The 24,256-nt window shown below is 43.2% G+C and overlaps 1 protein-coding gene across 1 annotated transcript in view; it reads right to left on the reverse strand.

Annotated features, from left to right (window-relative positions):
• Positions 1-24,256, reverse strand: part of LOC126259491 (neuronal acetylcholine receptor subunit alpha-3-like) — a 157,341-nt gene that overhangs the window by 39,087 nt on the left and 93,998 nt on the right. The window contains exon 7 of the mRNA XM_049956331.1: positions 121-273. Coding sequence (XP_049812288.1) covers positions 121-273 — 153 coding nt within the window. The remainder of the gene's footprint in view (positions 1-120; positions 274-24,256) is intronic.

The raw sequence follows: 24,256 nt of genomic DNA on the forward strand, positions 1-24,256 counted from the left end.
AACGGAGCCTAAATAGAGGGGCGCGCAGAGGTTGTAATAACCTTATGGAAAACGGATGACGGTGGCAGTACACCGATCCTTTCCTGGGAAGCGGGCTGGGAACCGCGCTGCGGTACTCACCGACCTGCGGCGCGCTGCGTCCGTCCTCTGGCATGGCGTACGACAGGCTGTCGATGACGGCGCAGTGCAGGAAGACGGAGAGGGTCGCCAGCAAGAGGCGCTCGTCGCAGCTGGTCGGCAGGAACCAAGTGCTCACCGTCAGCAGAACCAGCACTGTGGACACAACATTGTGAGAGACATCTACATCTACATCTACATTTATACTCCGCAAGCCGCCCACCGGTGTGTAGCGGAGGGCACTTTACGTGCCACTGTCTTTACCTCCCTTTTCTGTTCCAGTCGCGTATGGTTCGCGGGAAGAGCGACTGTCTGAAAGCCTCCGTGCGCGCTCGAATCTCTCTAATTTTACATTCGTGATCTTCTCGGGAGGTATAAGTAGGGGGAAGCAATATATTCGATACCTCATCCAGAAAGGCACCCTCTCGAAACCTGGCGAGCAAGCTACACCGCGATGCAGAGCGCCTCTCTTGCAGAGTCTGCCACTTGAGTTTGCTAAACATCTCCGTAACGCTATCACGGTTACCAAATAACCCTGTGACGAAACGCGCCGGTCTTCTTCGGATCTCCTCTATCTCCTCCGTCAACCCGATCTGGTACGGATCCCACACTGATGAGCAATACTCAAGTATAGGTCGAACGAGTGTTTTGTAAGCCACCTCCTTTGTTGATGGACTACATTTTCTAAGGACTCTCCCAATGAATCTCAACCTGGTACCCGCCTTACCAACAATTAATTTTTTATGATCATTCCACTTCAAATCGTTCCGCACGTATACTCCCAAATATTATACAGAACTAACTGCTACCAGTGTTTGTTCCGCTATCATATAATCATACAATAAAGGATCCTTCTTTCTATGTATTCGCAATACATTACATTTGTCTGTGTTAAGGGTCAGTTGCCACTCCCTGCACCAAGTGCCTATCCGCTGCAGATCTTCCTGCATTTCGCTACAATTTTCTAATGCTGCAACTTCTCTGTATACTACAGCATCATCCGCGAAAAGCCGCATGGAACTTCCGACACTATCTACTAGGTCATTTATATATATTGTGAAAAGCAATGGTCCCATAACACTCCCCTGTGGCACGCCAGAGGTTAGTTTAACGTCTGTAGACGTCTCTCCATTGAAAACAACATGCTGTGTTCTGTTTGCTAAAAACTCTTCAGTCCAGCCACACAGCTGGTCTGATATTCCGTAGGCTCTTACTTTGTTTATCAGGCGACAGTGCGGAACTGTATCGAACGCCTTCCGGAAGTCAAGGAAAATAGCATCTACCTGGGAGCCTGTATCTAATATTTTCTGGGTCTCATGAACAAATAAAGCGAGTTGGGTCTCACACGATCGCTGTTTCCGGAATCCATGTTGATTCCTATAGAGTAGATTCTGGGTTTCCAAAAACAACATGATACTCGATCAAAAAACATGTTCTAAAATTCTACAACAGATCGACGTCAGAGATATAGGTCTATAGTTTTGCGCATCTGCTCGACGACCCTTCTTGAAGACTGGGACTACCTGTGCTCTTTTCCAATCATTTCGAACCTTCCGTTCCTCTAGAGACTTACGGTACACGGCTGTTAGAAAGGACGCAAGTTCTTTCGCGTACTCTGTGTAGAATCGAATTGGTATCCCGTGAGGTCCAGTGGACTTTCCTCTGTTGAGTGATTTCAGTTGCTTTTCTATTCCTTGGACACTTATTTCGATGTCAGCCATATTTTCGTTTGTGCAAGGATTTAGAGAAGGAACTGCAGTGCGGTCTTCCTCTGGGAAACAGCTTTGGAAAAAGGTGTTAAATATTTCAGCTTCACGCGTGTCATCCTCTGTTTCAATGCCATCATCATCCCGGAGTGTCTGGATATGTTGTTTCGAGCCACTTACTGATTTAGCGTAAGACCAGAACTTCGTAGGATTCTCTGTCAAGTCGGTACATAGAATTTTACTTTCGAATTCATTTAACGCTTCACGCATAGCCCTCCTTACGCTAATTTTGACAACGTTTAGCTTCTGTTTGTATGAGAGGTTTTAGCTGCGTTTACACTTGGAGTGAAGCTCTCATTGATTTCGCAGTAGTTTCCTAACTTTGTTGTTGAACCACGGTGGGTTTTTCCCGTCCCTCACAGTTTTACTCGGCACGTACCTGTCAAAAACGCATTTTACGATTGTCTTGAACTTTTTCCATAAACACTCAACATTGTCAGTGTCGGAACAGAAATTTTCGTTTTGATCTGTTAGGTAGTCTGAAATCTGCCTTCTATTACTCTTGCTAAACAGATAAACCTTCCTCCCTTTTTTATATTCCTATTAACTTCCATATTCAGGGATGCTCCAACAGCCTTATGATCACTGATTCCATGTTCTGCACTTACAGAGTCGAAAAGTTCGGGTCTGTTTGTTATCAGTAGGTCCAAGATGTCATCTCCACGAGTCGGTTCTCTGTTTAATTGCTCGAGGGAATTTTCGGATAGTGCACTCAGTATAATGTCACTCGATGCTCTGTCCCTACCACCCGTCCTAAACATCTGAGTGTCCCAGTCTATATCTGGTAAATTGAAATCTCCACCTAAGACTATAACATGCTGAGAAAATTTATGTGAAATGTATTCCAAATTTTCTCTCAGTTGTTCTGCCACTAATGCTGCTGAGTTGGGAGGTCCGTAAAAGGAGCCAATTATTAACCTAGCTCGGTTATTGAGTGTAACCTCCACCCATAATAATTCACAGGAACTATCCACTTCTACTTCACTACAGGATAAACTACTACTAACAGCGATAAACACGCCACCACCGGTTGCATGCAATCTATCCTTTCTAAACACCGTCTGTGCCTTTGTAAAAATTTCGGCAGAATTTATCTCTGGCTTCAGCCAGCTTTCTGTACCTATAACGATTTCAACTTCGGTGCTTTCTATCAGCGCTTGAAGTTCCGGTACTTTACCAATGCAGCTTCGACAGTTTTCAGTTACAATACCGATGGTTGCTTGGTCCCCGCATGTCCTGACTTTTCCCCGCACCCTTTGAGGCTGTTGCCCTTTCTGTACTTGCCCGAGGCCATCTAACCTAAAAAACCGCCCACTCGACGCCACACAACCCCTGCTACCCGTGTAGCCGCTTGCTGCGTGTAGTGGACTCCTGACCTATCCAGCGGAACCCGAAACCCCACAACCCTATGGCGCAAGTCGAGGAATCTGCAGCCCACACGGTCGCAGAACCGTCTCAGCCTCTGCTTCAGACCCTCCACTCGACTCTGTAGCAAAGGTCCGCAGTCAGTCCTGTCGACGATGCTGCCGATGGTGAGCTCTGCTTTCATCCCGCTAGCGAGACTGGCAGTCTTCACCAAATCAGATAGCCGCCGGAAGGTAGAGAGAGTTTCCTCCGATCCATAGCGACACACATCATTGGTGCCGACATGAGCGACCACCTGAAGATGGATGCACCCTGTACCATTCATGGCATCCGGAAGGACCCTTTCCACATATGGAATGACTCCCCCCGGTATGCACACGGAGTGCACATTGGTTTTCTTCCCCTCTCTTGCTACCATAGAGCCACGTCACGACGTAAACACCTCGGTCCACGTGTTACTGTAAATTATCTACTGTTTAGGCTGTATCGTTTATAGTTGCTTATTCATCACATTACAGCCTATTGTCTAATAAACCAACATACGTTATGTGATGTCACCGCCAGACACCACACTTGCTAGGTGGTAGCCTTTAAATCGGCCGCGGTCCGTTAGTATACGTCGGACCCGAGTGTCGCCACTATCAGTGACTGCACACCGAGCGCCGCCACACGGCAGGTCTAGTCTAGAGAGACTCCCTTGCACTCGCCCCAGTAGTACAGCCGACTTTGCTAGCGATGGTTCACTGTCTACATACGCTCTCGTTTGCAGAGACGACAGTTGCTACGACCTAGCAAGGCGCCATATTCAGTTGCTATAATTACTATCTTTAAGAAAATATTCTGAACAGATAGTATTGCGAATGATATACCGTGAAGAGCGACGTTCATCATTAATGGATTAAAGTTAAGTATCAAACTAATTACGTCCTCTTTCTGGATTCTCATTCCTTTTCATGTTCCAGACCTCACGTCAGTGTAGTTCTTCCCTCCTCACGCCAGCCTGCATGAGCTAAAACGCGTGCATTTCCGCCTCCACCTCAGTCCGGAACCGCGCGACCGCTACGGTCGCAGGTTCGAATCCTGCCTCGGGCATAGATGTGTGTGATGTCCTTAGGTTAGTTAGGTTTAAGTAGTTCTAAGTTCTAGGGGACTGATGACCACAGATGTTAAGTCCCATAGTGCTCAGAGCCATTTGAACCATTTTTCGGCCTCCAATCGTAACACGGTGTTGGCTCTTCTGCTAACACAAAACGTTATACAACTCACATTTTTGTGGATGATAATAAGTGTCCATATTAATTATTTATTTCTGATCAAACAATGCGAAGAAGAATAGCTAATTCTAGAAAATGCTTACACAACAACTACATCGTACAACTACAAAACTTCAGTAAAATCGCTTAAACAGTTACTGAACTACTGCTGTTAGTATTATAGATTTTGTTCTGTTTATGTTTATTTATTAGAGTGCATATTCATTGTAGGTGATTTATTTCCGTTAATTGATCCGCGCTAGTACTATGCTAGTGAACAGCCATTGTCTGCTGTATTCCGTGGCCACAGGACAGCACGTCAGCGGTATGTTATTTCAAGTAGGCTGTAACGCCCCAGAAGCGGCATTCCGGCTATCACTTGGCAGCAATCCAATATAAACTCTATATACCATTTCGTTCAGTGGCCGCTGACCTCAGTTGCCTCCTCTCCATCTACCGAATGCACTGAGGTGACAAAAGTAATGGAATACCTCGTAATATCGTGTCGGACCTCCTTTTGCCTGCCGTAGTACAGCAACTCGACGTGGAATTGACTCAACAAGTCGCTGGAAGCCCTCTGCACAGATACAGATCGACGATGCCTCTACAGCCGTTTTTAATAGAGACAGTGTTGCCGATGCAGAACTTTGTGCACGAACTAACCTCTGGATTGTGTCCCACGTATGTTCGCTGGGAATAATTCCGGGTGCTCTGGATGGCCGAATTATTCGCTCGAACTGTCCAGAATGTTCTCCAATTGCGAATACTTGGAGCCCGTTGACACGGCGCATTGCCAGCCATAAAAATTGCATCGTTGTTTGGGAACATGGAGTCCACAAATTCAAATGGTCTCAAAGTAGTCAGACATAACATTTGCAGGCACTGATCGGGTCAGCTGGGCCAGAGAACCAAATCTATTCCATGTAAACACAGCCAAAATCATTACGGAGCCACCACTGCCTCGCACAGTGCCTTGTTGACAATCTGAGTGCATGGCCTCGTGGGGTCTGCGGGCAGTTCTTTTTTTTTTTTGGTCATCAGTCTACTGACTGGTTTGATGCGGCCCGCCACGAATTCCTTTCCTATGCTAACCTCTTCATGTCAGAGTAGCACTTGCAACCTACGTCCTCAATTATTTGCTTGACGTATTCCAATCTCTGTCTTCCTCTACAGTTTTTGCCCTCTACAGCTCCCTCTAGTACCATGGAAGTCATTCCCTCATGTCTTAGCAGATGTCCTATCGTCCTGTCCCTTCTTCTTATCAGTGTTTTCCACATATTCCTTTCCTCTCCGATTCTGCGTAGAACCTCCTCATTCCTTATCAGTCCACCTAATTTTCAACATTCGTCTATAGCACCACATCTCAAATGCTTCGATTCTCTTCTGTTCCGGTTTTCCCACAGTCCATGTTTCACTACCATACAATGCTGTACTCCAGACGTACATCCTCAGAAATTTCTTCCTCAAATGAAGGCCGGTATTTGATGTTAGTAGACTTCTCTTGGCCAGAAATGCCTTTTTTGCCATAGCGAGTCTGCTTTTGATGTCCTCCTTGCTCCGTCCGTCATTGGATATTTTACTGCCTAGGTAGCAGAATTCCTTAACTTCATTGACTTCGTGACCATCAATCCTGATGTTAAGTTTCTCGCTGTTCTCATTTCTACTACTTCTCATTACCTTCGTCTTTCTCCGATTTACTCTCAAACCATACTGTGTACTCATTAGACTGTTCATTCCGTTCAGCAGATCATTTAGTTCTTCTTCACTTTTACTCAGGATAGCAATGTCATCAGCGAATCGTATCATTGATATCCTTTCACCTTGTATTTTAATTTCACTCCCGAACCTTTCTTTTATTTCCATCATTGCTTCCTCGATGTACAGATTGAAGAGTAGGGGCGAAAGGATACAGCCTTGTCTTACACCCTTCTTAATACGAAGACTTCGTTCTTGATCGTCCATTCTTATTATTCCCTCTTGGTTGTTGTACATATTGTATATGACCCGTCTCTCCCTATAGCTTACCCCTAATTTTTTTATAATCTCGAACAGCTTGCACCATTTTATATCGTCGAACGCTTTTTCCAGGTCTACAAATCCTATGAAAGTGTCTTGATTTTCCTTTAGCCTTGCTTCCATTATTAGCCGTAACGTCAGAATTGCCTCTCTCGTCCCTTTATTTTTCCTAAAGCCTAACTGATCGTCACCTAGCGCATTCTCAATTTTCTTTTCCATTCTTCTGTATATTATTCTTGTAAGCAGCTTCGCCGGCCGCGGTGGTCTAGCGGTTCTGGCGCTGCAGTCCGGAACCGCGGGACTGCTACGGTCGCAGGTTCGAATCCTGCCTCGGGCATGGGTGTGTGTGATGTCCTTAGGTTAGTTAGGTTTAAGTAGTCCTAAGTTCTAGGGGACTTATGACCTAAGATGTTGAGTCCCATAGTGCTCAGAGCCATTTGAACCATTTTTTTGTAAGCAGCTTCGATGCATGAACTGTTAAGCTGATTGTGCGATAATTCTCGCACTTGTGGAATTCCCGTTGCACTCTTAATGTTACCACCGTTGGTTTTAATGTCTCCAAAGGTTGTTTTGGCTTTCCTGTATGCTGAGTCTGTTCTTCCAACAATAATATCTTTTTCGACGTCTTCACATTTTTCCTGCCGCCACTTCGTCTTAGCTTCCCTGCACTTCCTATTTATTTCATTCCTCAGCGACTTGTATTTCTGTATTCCTGATTTTCCCGGAACATGTTTGTACTTCCTCCTTTCGTCAATCAACTGAAGTATTTCTTCTGTTACCCATGGTTTCTTCGCAGTTACCTTCTTTGTACCTATGTTTTCCTTCCCATCTTCTGTGATGGCCCTTTTTAGAGATGTCCATTCCTCTTCAACTGTATTGCCTACTGCGCTATTCCTTATTGCTGTATCTATAGCGTTAGAGAACTTCAAACGTATCTCGTCATTCCGTAATACTTCCGTATCCCACTTCTTTGCGTATTGATTCTTCCTGACTAATGTCTTGAACTTCAGCCTACTCAACATCACTACTATATTGTGATCTGAGTCTATATCTGCTCCTGGGTACGCCTTACAATCCAGTATCTGATTTCGGAATCTCTGTCTGACCATGATGTAATCTAATTGAAATCTTCCCGTATCTCCCGGCCTTTTCCAAGTATACCTCCAACTGAAATGAGGACTCACCGGATCAGGTCACGGTTTTCCAGTCGTCAGTTGTCCAACCGATATCGTCAAGAGCCCAGGAGAGGAGACAGAGGCAATGTCGTGCTGTTAGCAAACGCACTTACGTCGGTCGTCTGCTGCCATTAACCACTAGCGCCATAATCGCCACTCCGTCCTAACAGATGCATTTGTCGTTGATTTCTGCGATTATTTTACGCAGTGTTGCTTGTCTGTTAACACTGACAACTCTACTGAAACGTCGCTGTTCTCTGTCGTTGAGTGAAGGCCGTCTACCACTGAGTTGTCCGTGGTGGGAGGTAATGGCCGAAATGTGGTATTTCCGGCACATTCTTGACACTGTATAATCTGGAATATTGAATTCTCTAACGATTTCCGGAATGGAGTTTCCTATGCATCTATCTCCAACTACCCCTGCGCGTTCAAGGTCTGTTAATTCCTGTCGTGCGGCTATAATGAAGTCTGGAACCTTTCCACACGAGTCACCTGAGTACAAACGATAGCTCTGCCAATATGCTGTCCTTAGGTTAGGTTAGGTTAGGTCAGGTTAGACCCTGTGTACGCATTACTGCAGCCATCTGTAGGTGTGCATGTTGCTACTCCATGACTTAAGTCACCTCAGTGTAAATTGGCTAGCTGGGACAGCAGCATGCTGACGTGTAAAGTCTTTCTTGACTATCCTGGATACTGCGGCTGCAGTATCGTCCAAGATGCACCAGGTTGACTCATTCCTCAGTGGACGTTTGGGATCCAGCATCTTTAATGCTCGACGACCACTACCCGCTCAGTCTTCGTGCAGGACTCAGTCGCATAGTTTGTGCTTTGGTTTGTGCACACTGCCGCAGGCGTAACTATCATTCATGTTTTGACTTTGTAAAGATACATAGCATACGGGTTGCAACCGGTCAGGTACTCTATCAGTCCACTCGACGGGTTAATAAGTCTAATTTTTAGTGTTTCCTTGTGCCTGAAGGGTCCCATTCATATTTCCTCGGTTGACATGTGTTATCTTGCATTAACTGTAAATGTGATGGCTGAGAGAAGCGTAAAGGTATATGGAAGACTACAGTAAATGATTCACAAAAGAACACAAACAGTACAGGCTTTTCATTCGAGCTGAGTATCGCTCTGTTTCCAAGGCATAGAAAGAAACTCAATCAGTGACTAGATCCTGAAAAAGTCGATGGCACGTAAATGAGAGGAACGGACATCAAGGCAGCCTAACAGCTCACAGTTCAAGTTAATAACGAGAATAATATGCAGAAGTGTGAATCAACATTGAGGATCTGTTAGACTGGATATTTAATGAAGGTCCAGGCACCAGAGGAAAAGGAATTAAAACTCAGGGAGAAGGAAAAAAACTTTGAGATCTGCCAATGACACTGTAATTCTATCAGAGAGCTGGCCGGGGTGGCCGAGCGGTTCAAGGCGCTACCGTCTGGAACCGCAAGACAGCTACGGTCGCAGGTTCGAATCCTGCCTCGAGCATGGATGACTGTGATGTCCTTAGTTTAGTTAGGTTTAAGTAGTTCTAAGTTCAATGGGACTGATGGCTTCAGATGTTAAGTCCCATAGTGCTCAGAGCCATTTGATCCATTTTTTTCTATCAGAGACAGAAAGAATTTGCGAGAACGGTTGATCGGAATGGACAGTGGATGTATACAGCCCAGTCACACCGATGTGACCAACGCCTATGTCAACGTGCAATAACCACCACTCAGGTTGGCGGATGATAGCCCTAGCAGTGGAATAGTGCAGTCATTGCAGAAACAGAGCAATGTATCTAACGAATGGGCATGGTCATTAGCTTTCGGGCCAAGGGTGGGAGTGTTTCCAAACCGGCTAGCGGGGATAGCGTGAATCGCGGAAATACGCTATACAGACCGGCTTCTAAGCAACTGTGGTGCACGAAGCGCCATAGGTGACAGGGATAAACGACGGCTGCAGAGATGTGTACGGGTGAACAGACGTGCAACTGTCGAGCAGCTGATCGCACAGGTGAGCCGAGGAGCTACCAACCTCAACGACCGTTCAGCGAACGCCTGGTTCACGCACCCATGCTGATTGCTATTCATCGGCAACGAACCTGGAATTTACAGGCCAGTACCGCAAATGGACTTCCACTTAGTGGCAATAGGTGACCTTTTCAGACGAACCACGTTTTATGCTTCATCGTACAGGTGGCCTTTGACGTGAAAGACGTGAAAGTCTGAAGGCCAACACCCAGCAAGCGGTATGGCCTGGGGAATGTTTTAGTTTATTCTCTGGGTGATATGGCTACTCTGGAAGGTACAATGGATCAATACAAACATGTTTATCTTCCTCGGGACGATGTCTAACACTACATGCAATCCGTTTTCGGCACTATAGTTTCTACCAACAGAACACTGCAACATGTCACCCAGCTCGCAGTGTACGTGATGGTTTGAAGAGGCGCAGGATGACGATAAAATCTTCTCGGGTTGACAGCTGAGTCAATGTGATGTTCTCCAGCAACGTTTCAGCAAGTCTCTTACTTTTCATCTTCAGGTGAAGTGTCGGGTGCATGTCTCGTCCAGATGTTTATAGCTGCTGGACCACGGGCTTCTCTGCATCCTCGGCGCCGATCGGGCCAATCAGGCGCGAGGGGAATCGGCGTGGCAGGGCCTGGTTGGGGGGGAGGGGGGGGAGCCGCGGGGCCGGGTCATGGCGTCTCGTCTCGGTGCGCCCTGTTTATTCCATCCGCCGCCATCGACCTGCCTCCATCGGTGAGCTCCTGTCTCATTCTTGATAATGTTGTGTTCCATGCGCTACTGAGTTGGAAGCCACAATCACGATTGACCATGTTATCACTGACCCGTATCTCCACTGGCTCTTTAATAACAGAGTCCCAGAAACCTTTCGCTCTACACAGTCTCTTGGTTTCTTCAAATTGGAACGTGCGTTCTTCACTGAGGCTATGCTCCGCTACCCGAGAAGTTTTTATCATCGAGATTCGGAGAGGAAGGATACGTTCTCGTAAGGCGCAGGATGAGATTACCGTACTTCCCTGGCCACCAAATCCGCGGATATAAATGCAGTCTAGAATCTGTGGAACTACCTCGATCGGGTTGTTCGCACCACGGATCGTCAAATGAGGACCCCAGCGCAGCTGCAGTCTGCTGGGCTCCACGTACCTGTCGCTACCTTCCAGACCCTCACTGACTGTTCGTGCACGTCTCTTATACAAGTTCGGCCATATCGGCAGTAAAATGACTTACGACGGCCGAAGAAGAGAGGATAAACTATAAAATGGAGGCTAGCTATGATGTTTCTGAAGGAGAGAAAGCTGTTAATGACGAATGTAACTTAAGTGTTGAGAAGTCTTTTCTGAAGAGATTTTTCTGTATTATAAAGTGGTACGGAAGTGAAAGGCGGAGAATAAGCTGTTTAGACAAGAAGCTTTAGAAACGTGCCGCTGTAGAGGAGTGTTGAAGATTAGATGGGTAGATCAAGTAACTAATGAGAAGGTACTGAACAGAATTCAGGAAAAAAGACTTTCGTGGGCAAAAGTGACTATAAGAAGGGATTGGTTGATTCGGCTCAGTCTGAGCCATCTAGTAACCGTCAGGTTGGTATTGGAGTGACGTTCGGGGGGAGGTGGGGGTTGGTAAAAACTGTAAGGGCGACCAAACCACGAATACAGTAAGTTGGTTCAAATGGATGTAGGTTGTGGTAGGTATTCCTGATGAAAGGGCTTGTGCAGAACGAAGTAGCATGGACATCTGGATCTAAGTTGTGGTAGGTATTCCTGATGAAAGGGCTTGTGCAGAACGAAGTAGCATGGACATCTGGATCAAACCATATGTCGGACTGAAGACCACGACAACAAGGCCGACAGGGAGCAAAAGTTATACAGCTCGAAGAACGAAGACCAACGCACACAAAGAAAATCAGCATTTATATTTATGCAACTGCAACTTCTCCCTAAGGCTTCCCAGCAACAATGTCATACCATTTTATTTGAATACTTCTTAGCAAACTGAAACCGAGAGCCCGAACGGGCTCCAACGAGGAACATCACTTTTCTCTGTGTAATGCTCAGGACTGAGCTATCTCTTATTACTTTTTTCACGTCTCAACACTATTTACTATATTTTCTTGTTTCCAGATTATTTGCAGATGTGAAACAGATCTGAAAACTATGAAAGTGGCAGTTCCCCAAAGGAGTCCTCGTATTCACGTAAGGCATATATTAAATAAAATGTTCTGAAATCCTGTTTGCGACTTCCTGGTCTGATCAAGTGCTCAGTATCCGGCTCGTTCACAGATAATGCGTAGGACATAAAATGTCCAGGCATCCATGTGTGAGATTACGCTTGGATGATGAGCAAAAATCCCACCCTTCAATTAGTACGTCATTAAACGATATCATCTGTGACACTGACCTACTAATATGAAGGAGTTATCTCTGGTTTCAGTTCCAGATGTTTTGTTTGCTTGGTGAAAGTAAGACTATTGGATAAGGGTGCTATTGTATTACACGCCTTGCAGTATTGGTATGTCGTTATGTGGAGTCCAAAATTTTTCTCCTTATTAGAAATTGTGTCTGTGAGCACTTCGTACCAAGTGGAGATGGCCGCTGCCAGCAGTCCTTTGTGATTAACACTCCCCAAGATTCGGGACGAATTACGTAAGGGCTGTCGCCACAGTAACGGGTATGGAGTAAATGCTCCACGATCTAGTTACATGTGATGTACGAAGCGTTTGTTGTCGTATGTAACTAACTACCAGATAGTAATACTATAAATATTAGAAAATATGAACTGACAGGCTCACGTTGACGGGCCGACGGGGGCGAGCACCTCGAAAACATGCTTAGTTATCGAAACCTCTACGCTTTCTAAAATCGTATAGACTCACCTTAGGTATGGCGCCTCGTAATATGTGCCCGTAGAGTTTAGTCAAAGCCCACATATGCTAAGAGACGCAGTGTTGGTGACTACTTGTACTTCATAAAAAGTTCACAAACCAAATGTGCCAATTCTTTGGGTAATGGGAAGACAGCAGCCGTATGCCGAAATCTCGTGCGTACATGGTGGATAGCGCGATAACTTTCCTGCAAGTTGTGTGATGCCACACTGTACGTCTCGAGTTTGGAACGATCTATAAATCCAGTTGCTTCTGTAACTACAAAGTTTTCAGCCAAGAGTCATTGCTGAAATTTGGATTCGTCTTGATAGGCAAAATGATTTATCCGTGTTCTGCATCTACTCAGTCACCTGTACCTATTCCTGAATAGTCTTACTTGTTATTTTAATATTCTCTTCGTCTGCGCAGGCAGATACCACCAACATATTTCCGTTAAATTAAACCCATTTATTGTAGGTCCCAATTTCTTCGTTAATGGATGAAAGGCGATCGCTTATAACGTGGCTGATAGGGAACAACTGTGACGAAAATCTCTCCGGATTGATGGAAGAAAATTTGGAAACAGCAGTCGAGTTCATTGTAAAGATCTATTGAATATGCTACGGATTTCATATACGTCATGTGGGCGCAGTTACCAATCCACAGTGCAAATAAAGAATGTAACTGATCATTACTGTGCAATCACCTCTGTCCGTGACCATGTAAAATTTTCTAGCCTGAATATACATTAACCAAAGAGAATAAAATATACTAAAAACAGCATTTTTTGTGGAGGAATAAAACTACAAAAGAAAATGTCCAAAGGGAGTTAAGAGATTATTAAAAGAGACATTTGGAAAAACGCAGTTATGGCGAGCAATATATTCTATATAGTGGAGGATTAAGTAGCTAATATAAATCTGGCGTTTGGTAAAACAAAGTAACACTAGTGAATAATATAATCAACAGCATTAATAAAACACCTGTCATTTCACAAAACACTTTCAGAATACCTTTCTTTCCTTTTAGTTTCTTTTCTTCTTTTCTAGAAAGCCGGTCGCGGTGGTCTCGCGGTTCTATGCGCTCAGTCCGGAACCGCGCGACTCCTGCGGTCGCAGGTTCGAATCCTACCTAGGGCATGGATGTGTGTGATGTCCTTCGGTTAGTTAGGTTTAAGTAGTTCTAAGTTCTAGGGGACTGATGACCACAGATGTTTAGTCCCATAGTGCTCAGAGCCATATGAACCATTTTTTTTTTTCTAGAAACCCTTATTCCCAAAGTTACGCATCGCATAATACGGGATATGGCACATAAAATTAGCTTGTGTAAGTGTAAAGAAAATGTAGTGAAATTGCAGAAACGAAGAGCTGAAATGGACTTACGATTTATTTACAATGTAAAACATGGTGAAAAATATATTTACAGAAGATGCTGAAAGTGGTCCCCTGCAACATCAATATACAACTGTGCACGTAAGAGCATAGTATGCAGATGCACCCGGCCTAAGTTTGGATATCGATGGCGGAAACTTCAGGGCTGATGTTGGCTTTCAGTTCCTGTATTGTGTGTGAATTTCTTTCATGGGCCTTGCTCTTCAAGTGTCCCTATAGCAAAAATCATATGTTGTTAGATCCGACGAACGTGGTGAACATAAATGTTTGCTTACAATTCGTTCCTCGGTGAGGAAATCATGGACCCGTTCCAGGGAGGCCTTAGACGTGTGGCACGCTGCTCCATCTTGCTGGAAGAAGCAGTATTGCCTTCCATATTCAGTGAGTTAAGCACAAAATGTCTCAAAAAAATCCATACGTGCAACTGTGTGAGCACCTGTGTCGAGGGTAGTGCCAAAAAATTATCGGTTCAATTACGCGCGTTCCTGTTACACCGCACCTAATGCCTACTCTTTCATCACATAGTACGCTGCTGACACACCATGTTCTGGTCCCTCATTGCCCAGTACCTCGTCTTCTGTGAATTCAAATGACCCGAGATGTGATAACATAGTTCATCACTAAGGATGCAATAGAAGGGGTCTAACAAAAGAAATGTACTATAATCTACAAGTTTTTTTTAGTCACATTCCCGTTATTGTTGCACAACCGTCACACGATATGCCTTCAAATTAAGGCTTTTCAATATCTGCAGGCAACTCCTTTTAGTTACATGCGCCTGTTGGGCCAATTTACGTGTAGACTTCTATGGGCTCTGAGTAATTCTTCGGTGAATGTCTGCAGTAACATCTGGTGTGTGAACTGAAGGAATTCTTTGTATTTTTACGTTTTGCACAGATCGGAAGGAGCGCCAGTTTTCATAGACTCTATATTGCTCTCTTTTCTGGTAGTCTTCTATCCGGATAATTGACCACAAAAATTTTGAGATTTTCGTTAACCGAACCTGTTTTCACGTATGGTTCCATAATTTCAATTCTTACTTCTACCGAGAAAGTAATTTTGTAGACCGAAAAGAGAAACATCTAACTTCACTAATGAAACAAACTGAATTGCAGACAGCCGGCCGAAGTGGCCGTGCGGTTAAAGGCGCTGCAGTCTGGAACCGCAAGACCGCTACGGTCGCAGGTTCGAATCCTGCCTCGGGCATGGATGTTTGTGATGTCCTTAGGTTAGTTAGGTTTAACTAGTTCTAAGTTCTAGGGGACTAATGACCTCAGCAGTTGAGTCCCATAGTGCTCAGAGCCATTTGAACCATTTTTTTGAATTGCAGACAGAAGAATGCTAACAATCGATTATTGCATAAAACTGTCTGTTGTGGTAGCTTTTACCCTATTTCAGAAGTCGAAATATTGTATTCACATTCAAAGGGCAGGCCGGCTATTTTTAACTGCGCCATCCTGTATAAAGGATGCTGATCTAGTTTTTCAGGCTATTAAATGGAAAGCTTCATTACGTAAAACGTGAAGCAAACAAGGACGTTATGATACCCATACCATTTGACAGTGTATGTAGTGTTACATAATGAAAGAATGCGTGTGCAGTTTGTTTAGTGTGTGCGGTGAGTGCGAGTGAGAAATGAATGAAACGCGTAGTACTAGACCTTTACTCTTCTAGAACCAAACAACCTCAGTGAAGAGCAGTATTTTTAGTGAGGGAAAAGGCAAACTGGCCTTGTATTGAGGGGGCTGGAGTTTCCAAATCTCATCCAGCCATCTAGATCATGGTTTTGTATGACTTCACTAAGTTACTTCAGTAAAATACAGGGATCGCTTCTACAATTAAGGCCACAGCCGATATCTCTCCCTCTCGTGTCAAGTACTGCAAGCGGCTATATGTATAAAGTACGTTTTTCTTACGAGCCTGAAATCGTAAAACCACGAAGTGTCCAATGTCCTTGTAAAACTGATATATGGATTAATGAACCTGCTACTACTGCTATTAGTACTATTAGCACCACTCCTGTAGCGTAAATGCAAATGACTGTGCTCTAAAAGTAAATGTGTACGATGTTGATATGGACTGCTGCAAACCCAACGCATTAAAAAAATCTGAGACGTTAGAATGTTGAATGGTCTCACATTCATTTTGCAAATCTACATAATCTAAGCTCGCCGGGGTGTTCATTGTTCAAGACACGCAAACCGGTTACCTAGAGGCGCTTAACATTGATCCACGAGGAACTGACGGGCAGGCATGACGGAACAGCTAATTCTCGTCAGCCGATTGTTGTTTAACCGTATGTAAAACCTAAAGTCGGCGTTCAACAAAGTTATGAACCTGCACATTTCAGAGATCTAGGTTCTGCCACTAGTAGGTCAACGACAGAAGTTCATAGCACGTTATGTGCAATCGATATGCCCAAGTCTTCTATAAAATTCCACTAGAATACTATTTATATCATAAGACTCATTTTTCGGCGCAACTATGGTAATTTTCAACAACTCTTCTGACGTAAACGGCCCGGTGAGACCTGCATTTTGCTGCTGCTAAGGTGTTGAGGGAAAAACGCCGGATTTTAACTCTGACATGAATAGTGCTGACACACCATAAGCAAAAGAACTTTGTTATTATTGCTAGGGGGCAGTGTGCTGACATAAGCGTTGTTCCATCCTTGAAGAACAGGGCATGTGGAAGAAATGGTAACGGTAGATGAAGAGTCAACGCAAACTTGTTGCAACTAATTAACTATGTCATACCGAAACAGGTTCACGACCCATCAGCATGTGGGGAACATTAAGGACTCACGTCCTGTCGATGTCGAGGTCGTTAGAGATGGAACATCATCTCAATTTGCAGAAGAAAGCCATCAACTTTCTTTTCTAAGAACTCTCCCTGGGTTTCCTTCAAATGGTTTAGGAAAGCCATGGTCATCCTAAACATGGATAGCAGGAGGAGAGTAGGGACCTACATTATTCTGTCATGAGCCACCAGTCAACAGCAACTCATTATCTGATACGTGTTGTTGTTGTTAACTGCATAATGACCAGCTGTGCTCACGTTTTATTCAGTAGTGCTATCGTCAAAAATTCTCACATTAACTCCTTCTATAAAAACTTCAGGGTTTATTGGAAATAATAAATGTTTATGACGAATTTCGCAAACGTCCTGAAAAACGTAAGCCAGAAATATAACTGTTTTCAAAACTTTACGTGTCATTTACATTACAAACGACATTGAGGTAAAGTGTTTTAAATATGTTAACGGAAGTTAATCATTATACATTGGAACAGAATTAGGTTTCGTATGAACAGCTACTGTACTACAATTACCGCATCCAATAATTTATTGGCAAGCACGTTTCCAATTCTTTAAGCAATAACTAAGTGTGCACGTAACTCAAAATATTGAGTACAGGATCTAGAAAGAACTACTTACAATTTTTTCCACTTTCGTTGGATATGCAAGGGCCTGCTGGTTCAAAGACCGTAATAAATGAAGCTATTCCAAAGAATAATTTAACTTCGGTCGAGAAGAGAATATGTTATTCGAGAGTGAACACACTTTGTTTAGGCATTACAGCTATATACTTGACAATGAATCACAACTATTCACTAGAGTACTTGTTTTCTTGACAAGCAATATAGTAGTGATGGTTCCATAAAATGGAAGGTCATTAACGACTCTTCTCTTACTTTTGAGGGAGTCACTTTCGAGCTGCAAGAAAGTTAATTGTTTATTCAAACACTAGCAGTGAGGTACGACTGCGGCTACCTAGATGTAAATTCCAACTGCATTAGTCAAAGTAATTGCCCGTCTTGATCTCTGTTATATCTTTTGTCTTCCAAGACACGTTTTAATACACAATTCCTCAGATGCATTCATACTAGGATAGAAACATGACGTTAATGATAAATGAATGTATCCTACGTATAGGTACAGAGTTCAGATAGTTTGCAAAAATTCTGAGGCTTGAACTTGGGTTTTGAAGTACGCAGCTTGCCATACACAGCATTCGTAACATACTGAAGTCTGATGAAAATATAACACCAGAACCTTCTCCAGCTGGTGTGAAACAAAATAAAACTTTTATTCGTCAAACTAAGAGCAGTGCTGAATAACAGATGAACTAATTTAATGCCACTGTGTTAAAGCTTCTTAATTTAGGTTGTTCTGAAGCAGTGCACTAAAAACAGCATTATGGAGCGCTTTATAACGTATTATAATCACGTTTGTTCTCATTTCTTCTAAATTTTGTTTCATGCTGATACATTCGGTATCATAAATCATTTATCATACGTTCTTTTACGAGAAAAACATTTAAAACATCTAGATACAGGTAACCTGTCGAATGTAAGTCATTAAAAATTGTTAATTACTGGAGTTGTAACCGATGCAAAAAGTAATAGTTGAACAGACCAGTGCGGAAACTCTCTCATATTTATCCCTTATTAGTATTCACATATCTCAGCTGCCAAAACGTACAATGAATATCTTAAGTTTTGTATTTTCCAATCGCTCGTCCAACTATCGCGAAGGGCGGACGACCTACCCTCTTTTATGGCTCTTTAAAATTCGGAGAATCACAATATAGGTCAGTGTGCTTTCTAGGACTGAAACACTATTTCACTGTCAGCCATTAAACAAAAATTACTTCCAGAACGCTAGGCTCTTCTTTATTGCTCTGCAATACAGCTTGATGGTAACCCATTAAAAGTTTTACAGATCTAACAGAAGAAACTGGGTCACAAGTGACAAAAATATATGAATCGAGATCATTATCACTGGTCAATGTAGCTGTGCGTCTCGACTGCTACTACTTCTTTCTTTTTTTTTAAAAAAAAAAAAATACATTTCAACGCTGAATGTCCACAGTCATAATTACATTTAATTCACTCGATCACTAAATCTCGTCCGTCCTCACGTACAGCTATACCATGATTAGTCATTGTACAATTGTGTGTGTGTACTGACCAGAATGTTGTTTTACTTCGTTAGTGCTTAGCACGTCAGGACGCCGTTTTCTGCAATTTTGAAAGTATACTGCACTTCATCCAATTCACTACCACTACTGCATTTCGATAAAAACAGAATTGTGTCTACAAACAAAAATGGTGTGTCAGGTACCCAATGCGCATCGCAGCGATTGCTTCACTAAAATAACACTGTATTCGCGCTCCAGCTACATGGTTTGGAATTTCGTGAGAAGATTCTGTCGCGACGAAAAACGCCTTTCTTTTAATGATGTCCAGCCCAAATCCTGTAACATTTATGTGACACTCTCTCCCATATTTCGCGTAATACAAAACGTGCTGCCCTTCTTTGAACTTTTTCGATGTACTCCGTCAGTTCTATCTGGCAAGGAACTCACACCACGCAGCAGTATTCTAAAAGAGGACGGACAAGCTTAGTGTAGGCAGTCTCCTTAGTAGATCTGTTACATTTTCTAAGTGTCGTGCCAATAAAACGCAGTCTTTGTTTAGCCTTCGCCCCAACATTTTCTACGTGTTCCTTCCAATTTAAGTTGATCGTTATTGTAATCCCTCGGTATTTAAATGAATTTAAGGCCGTTAGTTTTGACTCATGTCAATGACTTCACACTTTCCGTTATTTAGGGTCAACTGCCAATTTTCCCACCATTCAGATATCTTTTCTAAATCGTTTTGCAATTTGTTTTGATCTTCTGATGACTTTATTAGTCGATAAACGACAGCGTCAATAGAAAACAACCTAAGACGGCTACTCAGATCGTCTCCCAAATCGTTTATATAGATAAGGAATAGCAAAGGACCTATAATACTACCTTGGGGAGCGCCAGACATCACTTGTGTTTTACTCGATTACTTTCCGTCAATTACTACGAACTGTGACCTCTCTGACAGGAAATCACAAGTCAAGTCACAAAACAAAGACGATATTCCATAAGCCGCTTGTGTGGTACAGTGTCAAAAGTCTTCCGGAAATCCAGAAATACGCAATCGATCTGAAATCCCTTGTCAATAGCACTCAGTACTTGATATGAATAAAGAGCTAGTTGTGTTTCACAGGTACGATGTTTTCTAAACCCCCGTTGACTGTGTGTCAATAGACTGTTTCCTTCGAGGTAATTCATAATGTTTGAACTCAATATATGTTCAAACATCCTGCTGCATATCGACGTTAACGACATAGGCCTGTAATTTAGTGGATTACTCTTAATACCTTTCTTGAATACCTTGTGACCTGTGCAACTTTGCAGTCTTTGGGTACGGATCTTTCATCGAGCGAACGGTTGTATATTATTGTTAAAAATTCAAATGGCTCTAAGCACTATGAGGTCATCAGTCCCCCAGACTTAGAACTACTTAATTCTAATCAACCTAAGCACATCGCACACATCCATGCCCGAGGCAGGATTCGTACCTGCGACCGTACCAGCAGCTCTGTTCCGGACTGAAGCGCCTAGAACCGCTCGGTCACAGCGGTCGGCCTATGCTGTTATGTATGGAGCTAATGCATCATCATATTCCAAAAGGAACCCAGTTGGTATACAGTCGCCGGCCGGAGTGGCCGAGCGGTTCTAGGCGCTACAGTCTGGAACCGCGTGACCACTACGGTCGCAGGTTCGAATCCTGCCTCGGGCATGGATGTGTGTGATGTCCTTAGGTTAGTTAGGTTTAAGTAGTTCTAAGTTCTAGGGGACTGATGACCACAGCATTTAAGTCCCATTGTGCTCAGAGCCATTTGAACCATTTTTTGGTTTACAGTCGCGACTGAGGAGCAAAGGTTACTGGAACCTCTGGGCCTTCCATGGTATCCAAAATAAATTCGAGTGCTTGTCGTGTGAATCAGTTTCCGCTTCCTCTGTGTGTTTCACAAATCGGAATATAACGTCATATGAAATTAGTTTATTTTATTATTATTATTATTTTGTTTTTAGAATGTATTAAATACGGATGTATGTTAGGTGATCATTTGTAAACGTCGCTTTCATTCTGTCATATAAAATATAAATCCATACATATAAAAATAGATGAGTGAGTATATGTATGTAAGTAGGTATGTTTCACATCTTCTCCTAAGCCACTGGCCTGAGTTGAAACAAACCTGGTTCACATATACCTTAGTATCAGGCAGCAGTCGTTGTAGGGATAAGAACCACCAATCTTTCAGAGGGGTGTAGGGATAGGGGTGAAAAAAAGGAGTGTATCCCTTGAAGCGTGAATTCCTAGATTTCATTAATCCATTATCTGAGAATGACAGTACTTAACGATTTGCAACAAACTTTACACATAATTTTAAAACCTTACAAAATTCTTTTCTCGCTGACTACCCCTGCAAAATGATGAAATGGTTCAAATGGCTCTGAGCACTATGGGACTCAACTGCTGAGGGCATAAGTCCCCTAGAACTTAGAACTACTTAAACCTAACTAACCTAAGGACAACACACACATCCATGCCCGAGGCAGGATGCGAACCTGCGACCGGAGCGGTCGCGCGGTTCCAGACTGTAGCGCCAGAACCGCTCGGCCACCAGCGGCCGGCAAAATGATGAAAGGACAATTATTTATCACTTACTATTTTTCCGGTGTTCAAGCAACAAAAGTACATGCGTGGGGCATGATGTTATAATTTATTACTTCTTTACTAATATTTGAATTCGTGATGCATTTTACATACCACTGAATGTAAACGATAAATCACTTCATTGTACGATACATAGTTCAGGAAGTATGATGTAATAAATATATAGATGCATGAAAAACTACCACATCGGTGATGAATTCCTCTCGGGTCATCAGCCGAGTGGTAGCGTCGTCTTGTCGCAACGTTTCAATGAGTTTCGTACACATCATCTTATGGCGAAACTCATCGAAACGTTGCGAAAAGACGACGCCACCACTCGGCTAATCACCCGAGAAGAATTCATTAGTGGAAAACGCCGAGAAAGACTGCAATCGCATACTGCCACATCTGCAATCGCATACTGCCACATCGTGCTTGACGTTAAAATTTATTCCTTCTTCGCCGCCGCTGACCGTAACTACAAAATTATATCTTTGCACGACCGATAATCCGAGCGATATGACGTCGTAAACACTAAACACAATGCCAGATATTGCGTGGTATAGGGGTGGAAGCACAGCTTTAAATAAATGCCTGGAAAACGCCATGTTACTCCGCTAGTATACAAATAATCTCGCAGCTGATAACGTCACTTCAGTAGCTGGAGAGGAAGGAATGAACATAAAGGTTTAATTTCCAGCCCTCAGTATAGTTTGACCACAAGTTTGGGTACGAGAGAAATGGGGAAGGTAGTCAGCTATGCCCTTGCGAGGGAACCTTACTGGCATTTGCCTTAAGCCTTTTAGAGAAATCACAGAAAACCTAAATAAGAGTTGCCGCACTGTTTCATCCGAATGGTTGTCCTCCATAACACAATAATCATATCGCTGCTGCCCGTAGCTAGGCCATTTTGCAGTAAAGTATGAGAAATATTCACATTACATTCTCTTGTAGAGTATGGTTTATTGAGTAAGCGGAGGAGTAGAATGAGATTAGTGTTCAACGTCCCGCCGACAACGTCATTAGAGACGGAGCACAAGGTCGGATTAGGAAACGATGCAGAAGAAAGAGGCCACGCCTTTTTTACGACACAGTCCCGGCATTTACCTTTAGCACTTTCGGTAAATCACGGAAAACCTGAATCAGAACGGCCAGACGTGGGTTTCAACCATCGACCTCCGGCATGCGAGTCCATTGTGCTGTGACCACTTTGCTACTCCGCTAGGTAAGTTTACAATTTATGAGACGAGTGTCTAAGAAAACGACAGTTTTAACCCAAGGTGTCTCAGCCAGCACAGACTGAGCGACCTACTACATGAATTTGAGTATTCCTTCACCTTTTCAAGGTGTTTTCCCATTCGGCTACAGTCATATCAGGGCGTTTTTCACAGGTCCTTCTGAATTCCAAAATATCCAGAGTACGTTAAAAGCAAGTTCCGGAACGAATTGACATTCCAGTCAGGCACACCAGTTTGCAAAGCACTAACACAAATTAGCGCTCTCTCCACTATACGTGGAAAGATTCATTCTGGAAACAACCCCATGTTGAGCGTAAACCACATCTCCGCGATATAGTTTCTTCCACAAGTTTTAGTCTAGCAGTGTACGTAAGAAGTCTTCTGTAAGGCTTGGAAACTAGGAGACAGCTACTGCCAGGATTGGAACTTCTATATGGAGAGAGTGGGGTCGTCTGGTGTAACTGGATTACTTAGCTGGTAAGAGAAGGCTCCGGATTCCTCTTGTGCTGCTGCACGTAATTTAAATCTGCCACAAGGTTTGAAAATAGCGCACAACCCGCTGAAAAAAGATATACTCATTTTAACCGGGTGTCCAAAGCAAACATTTTCTACCTCCCATGGACGATATTCATTTGGGTACTACTGATTTCGTCCGCGGAGCAGGTCTCGCTGCGATCTAGCCAGACCGAACATGGTAACTAACATCTTCTTGTTGTTTTCATTTACCGAATTTAACGAAATGTTTCCTTTCGTTCTACTGTATCTGGGAACGAATTAAAAACTACCTCAAAAAGAGTAAATGAAGAAATAAATCGCGTTAAACGATTAAACTTTTAGAAAGAAGAGAGATTTCTATCTTTCTTCCGAACAAAACTACTTTTTTGCTACATCGTCAAAAATATATTGTTGGACGCACAATATAGCCAGCATCGGCAGATGAAACGTGTATGAGTAAGTCTATACGACAGTGTCTGTGGAATTCGTAAAGATAGGGCATGTCAAAGAAATTACAGGTATTCCGAATAAACTTCAGGTTTAGGTTACAGCAGGTATAGATCATCTAGCTTGCTTATATTTAAAAAAAATAATGTTCTTACAGTATTTTGCTTTTAAACTATTTTAGAAGCGCAGTTTTGTAGTAATCACTGTTTTCACTTACGAAAACTTCATTAACAATCTCTGAGAACCAAATAAGCAGAAAATCTATAACATCTCCCTCAGACCTTAATGAGCAAACGAATATGTTTAATCATTGCTGCAGTTTATAAACAGTGAGTGGAGATAACAATCAAATGCTGCCCGCTCGAGGAAACCTTACAAAGTACATACAAGGGAGCTGCTGATATATGCGGCCAGATGACTGCAAGAGCATATCACCTGCAATAACATCGCTTGCACTTCAGCATTATGGAGTCCGATTTCGGATATACTGAGCAAGTTTCTTATTTTACGAATCCGTCATATGTTTCCTTAAATGCACAGATGTGTATCAAACTGCTTCATTATTTTTTACATC

The sequence above is a fragment of the Schistocerca nitens genome, chromosome 5 (assembly GCF_023898315.1).
Source record: "Schistocerca nitens isolate TAMUIC-IGC-003100 chromosome 5, iqSchNite1.1, whole genome shotgun sequence".
NCBI lineage: Eukaryota > Metazoa > Arthropoda > Insecta > Orthoptera > Acrididae > Schistocerca > Schistocerca nitens.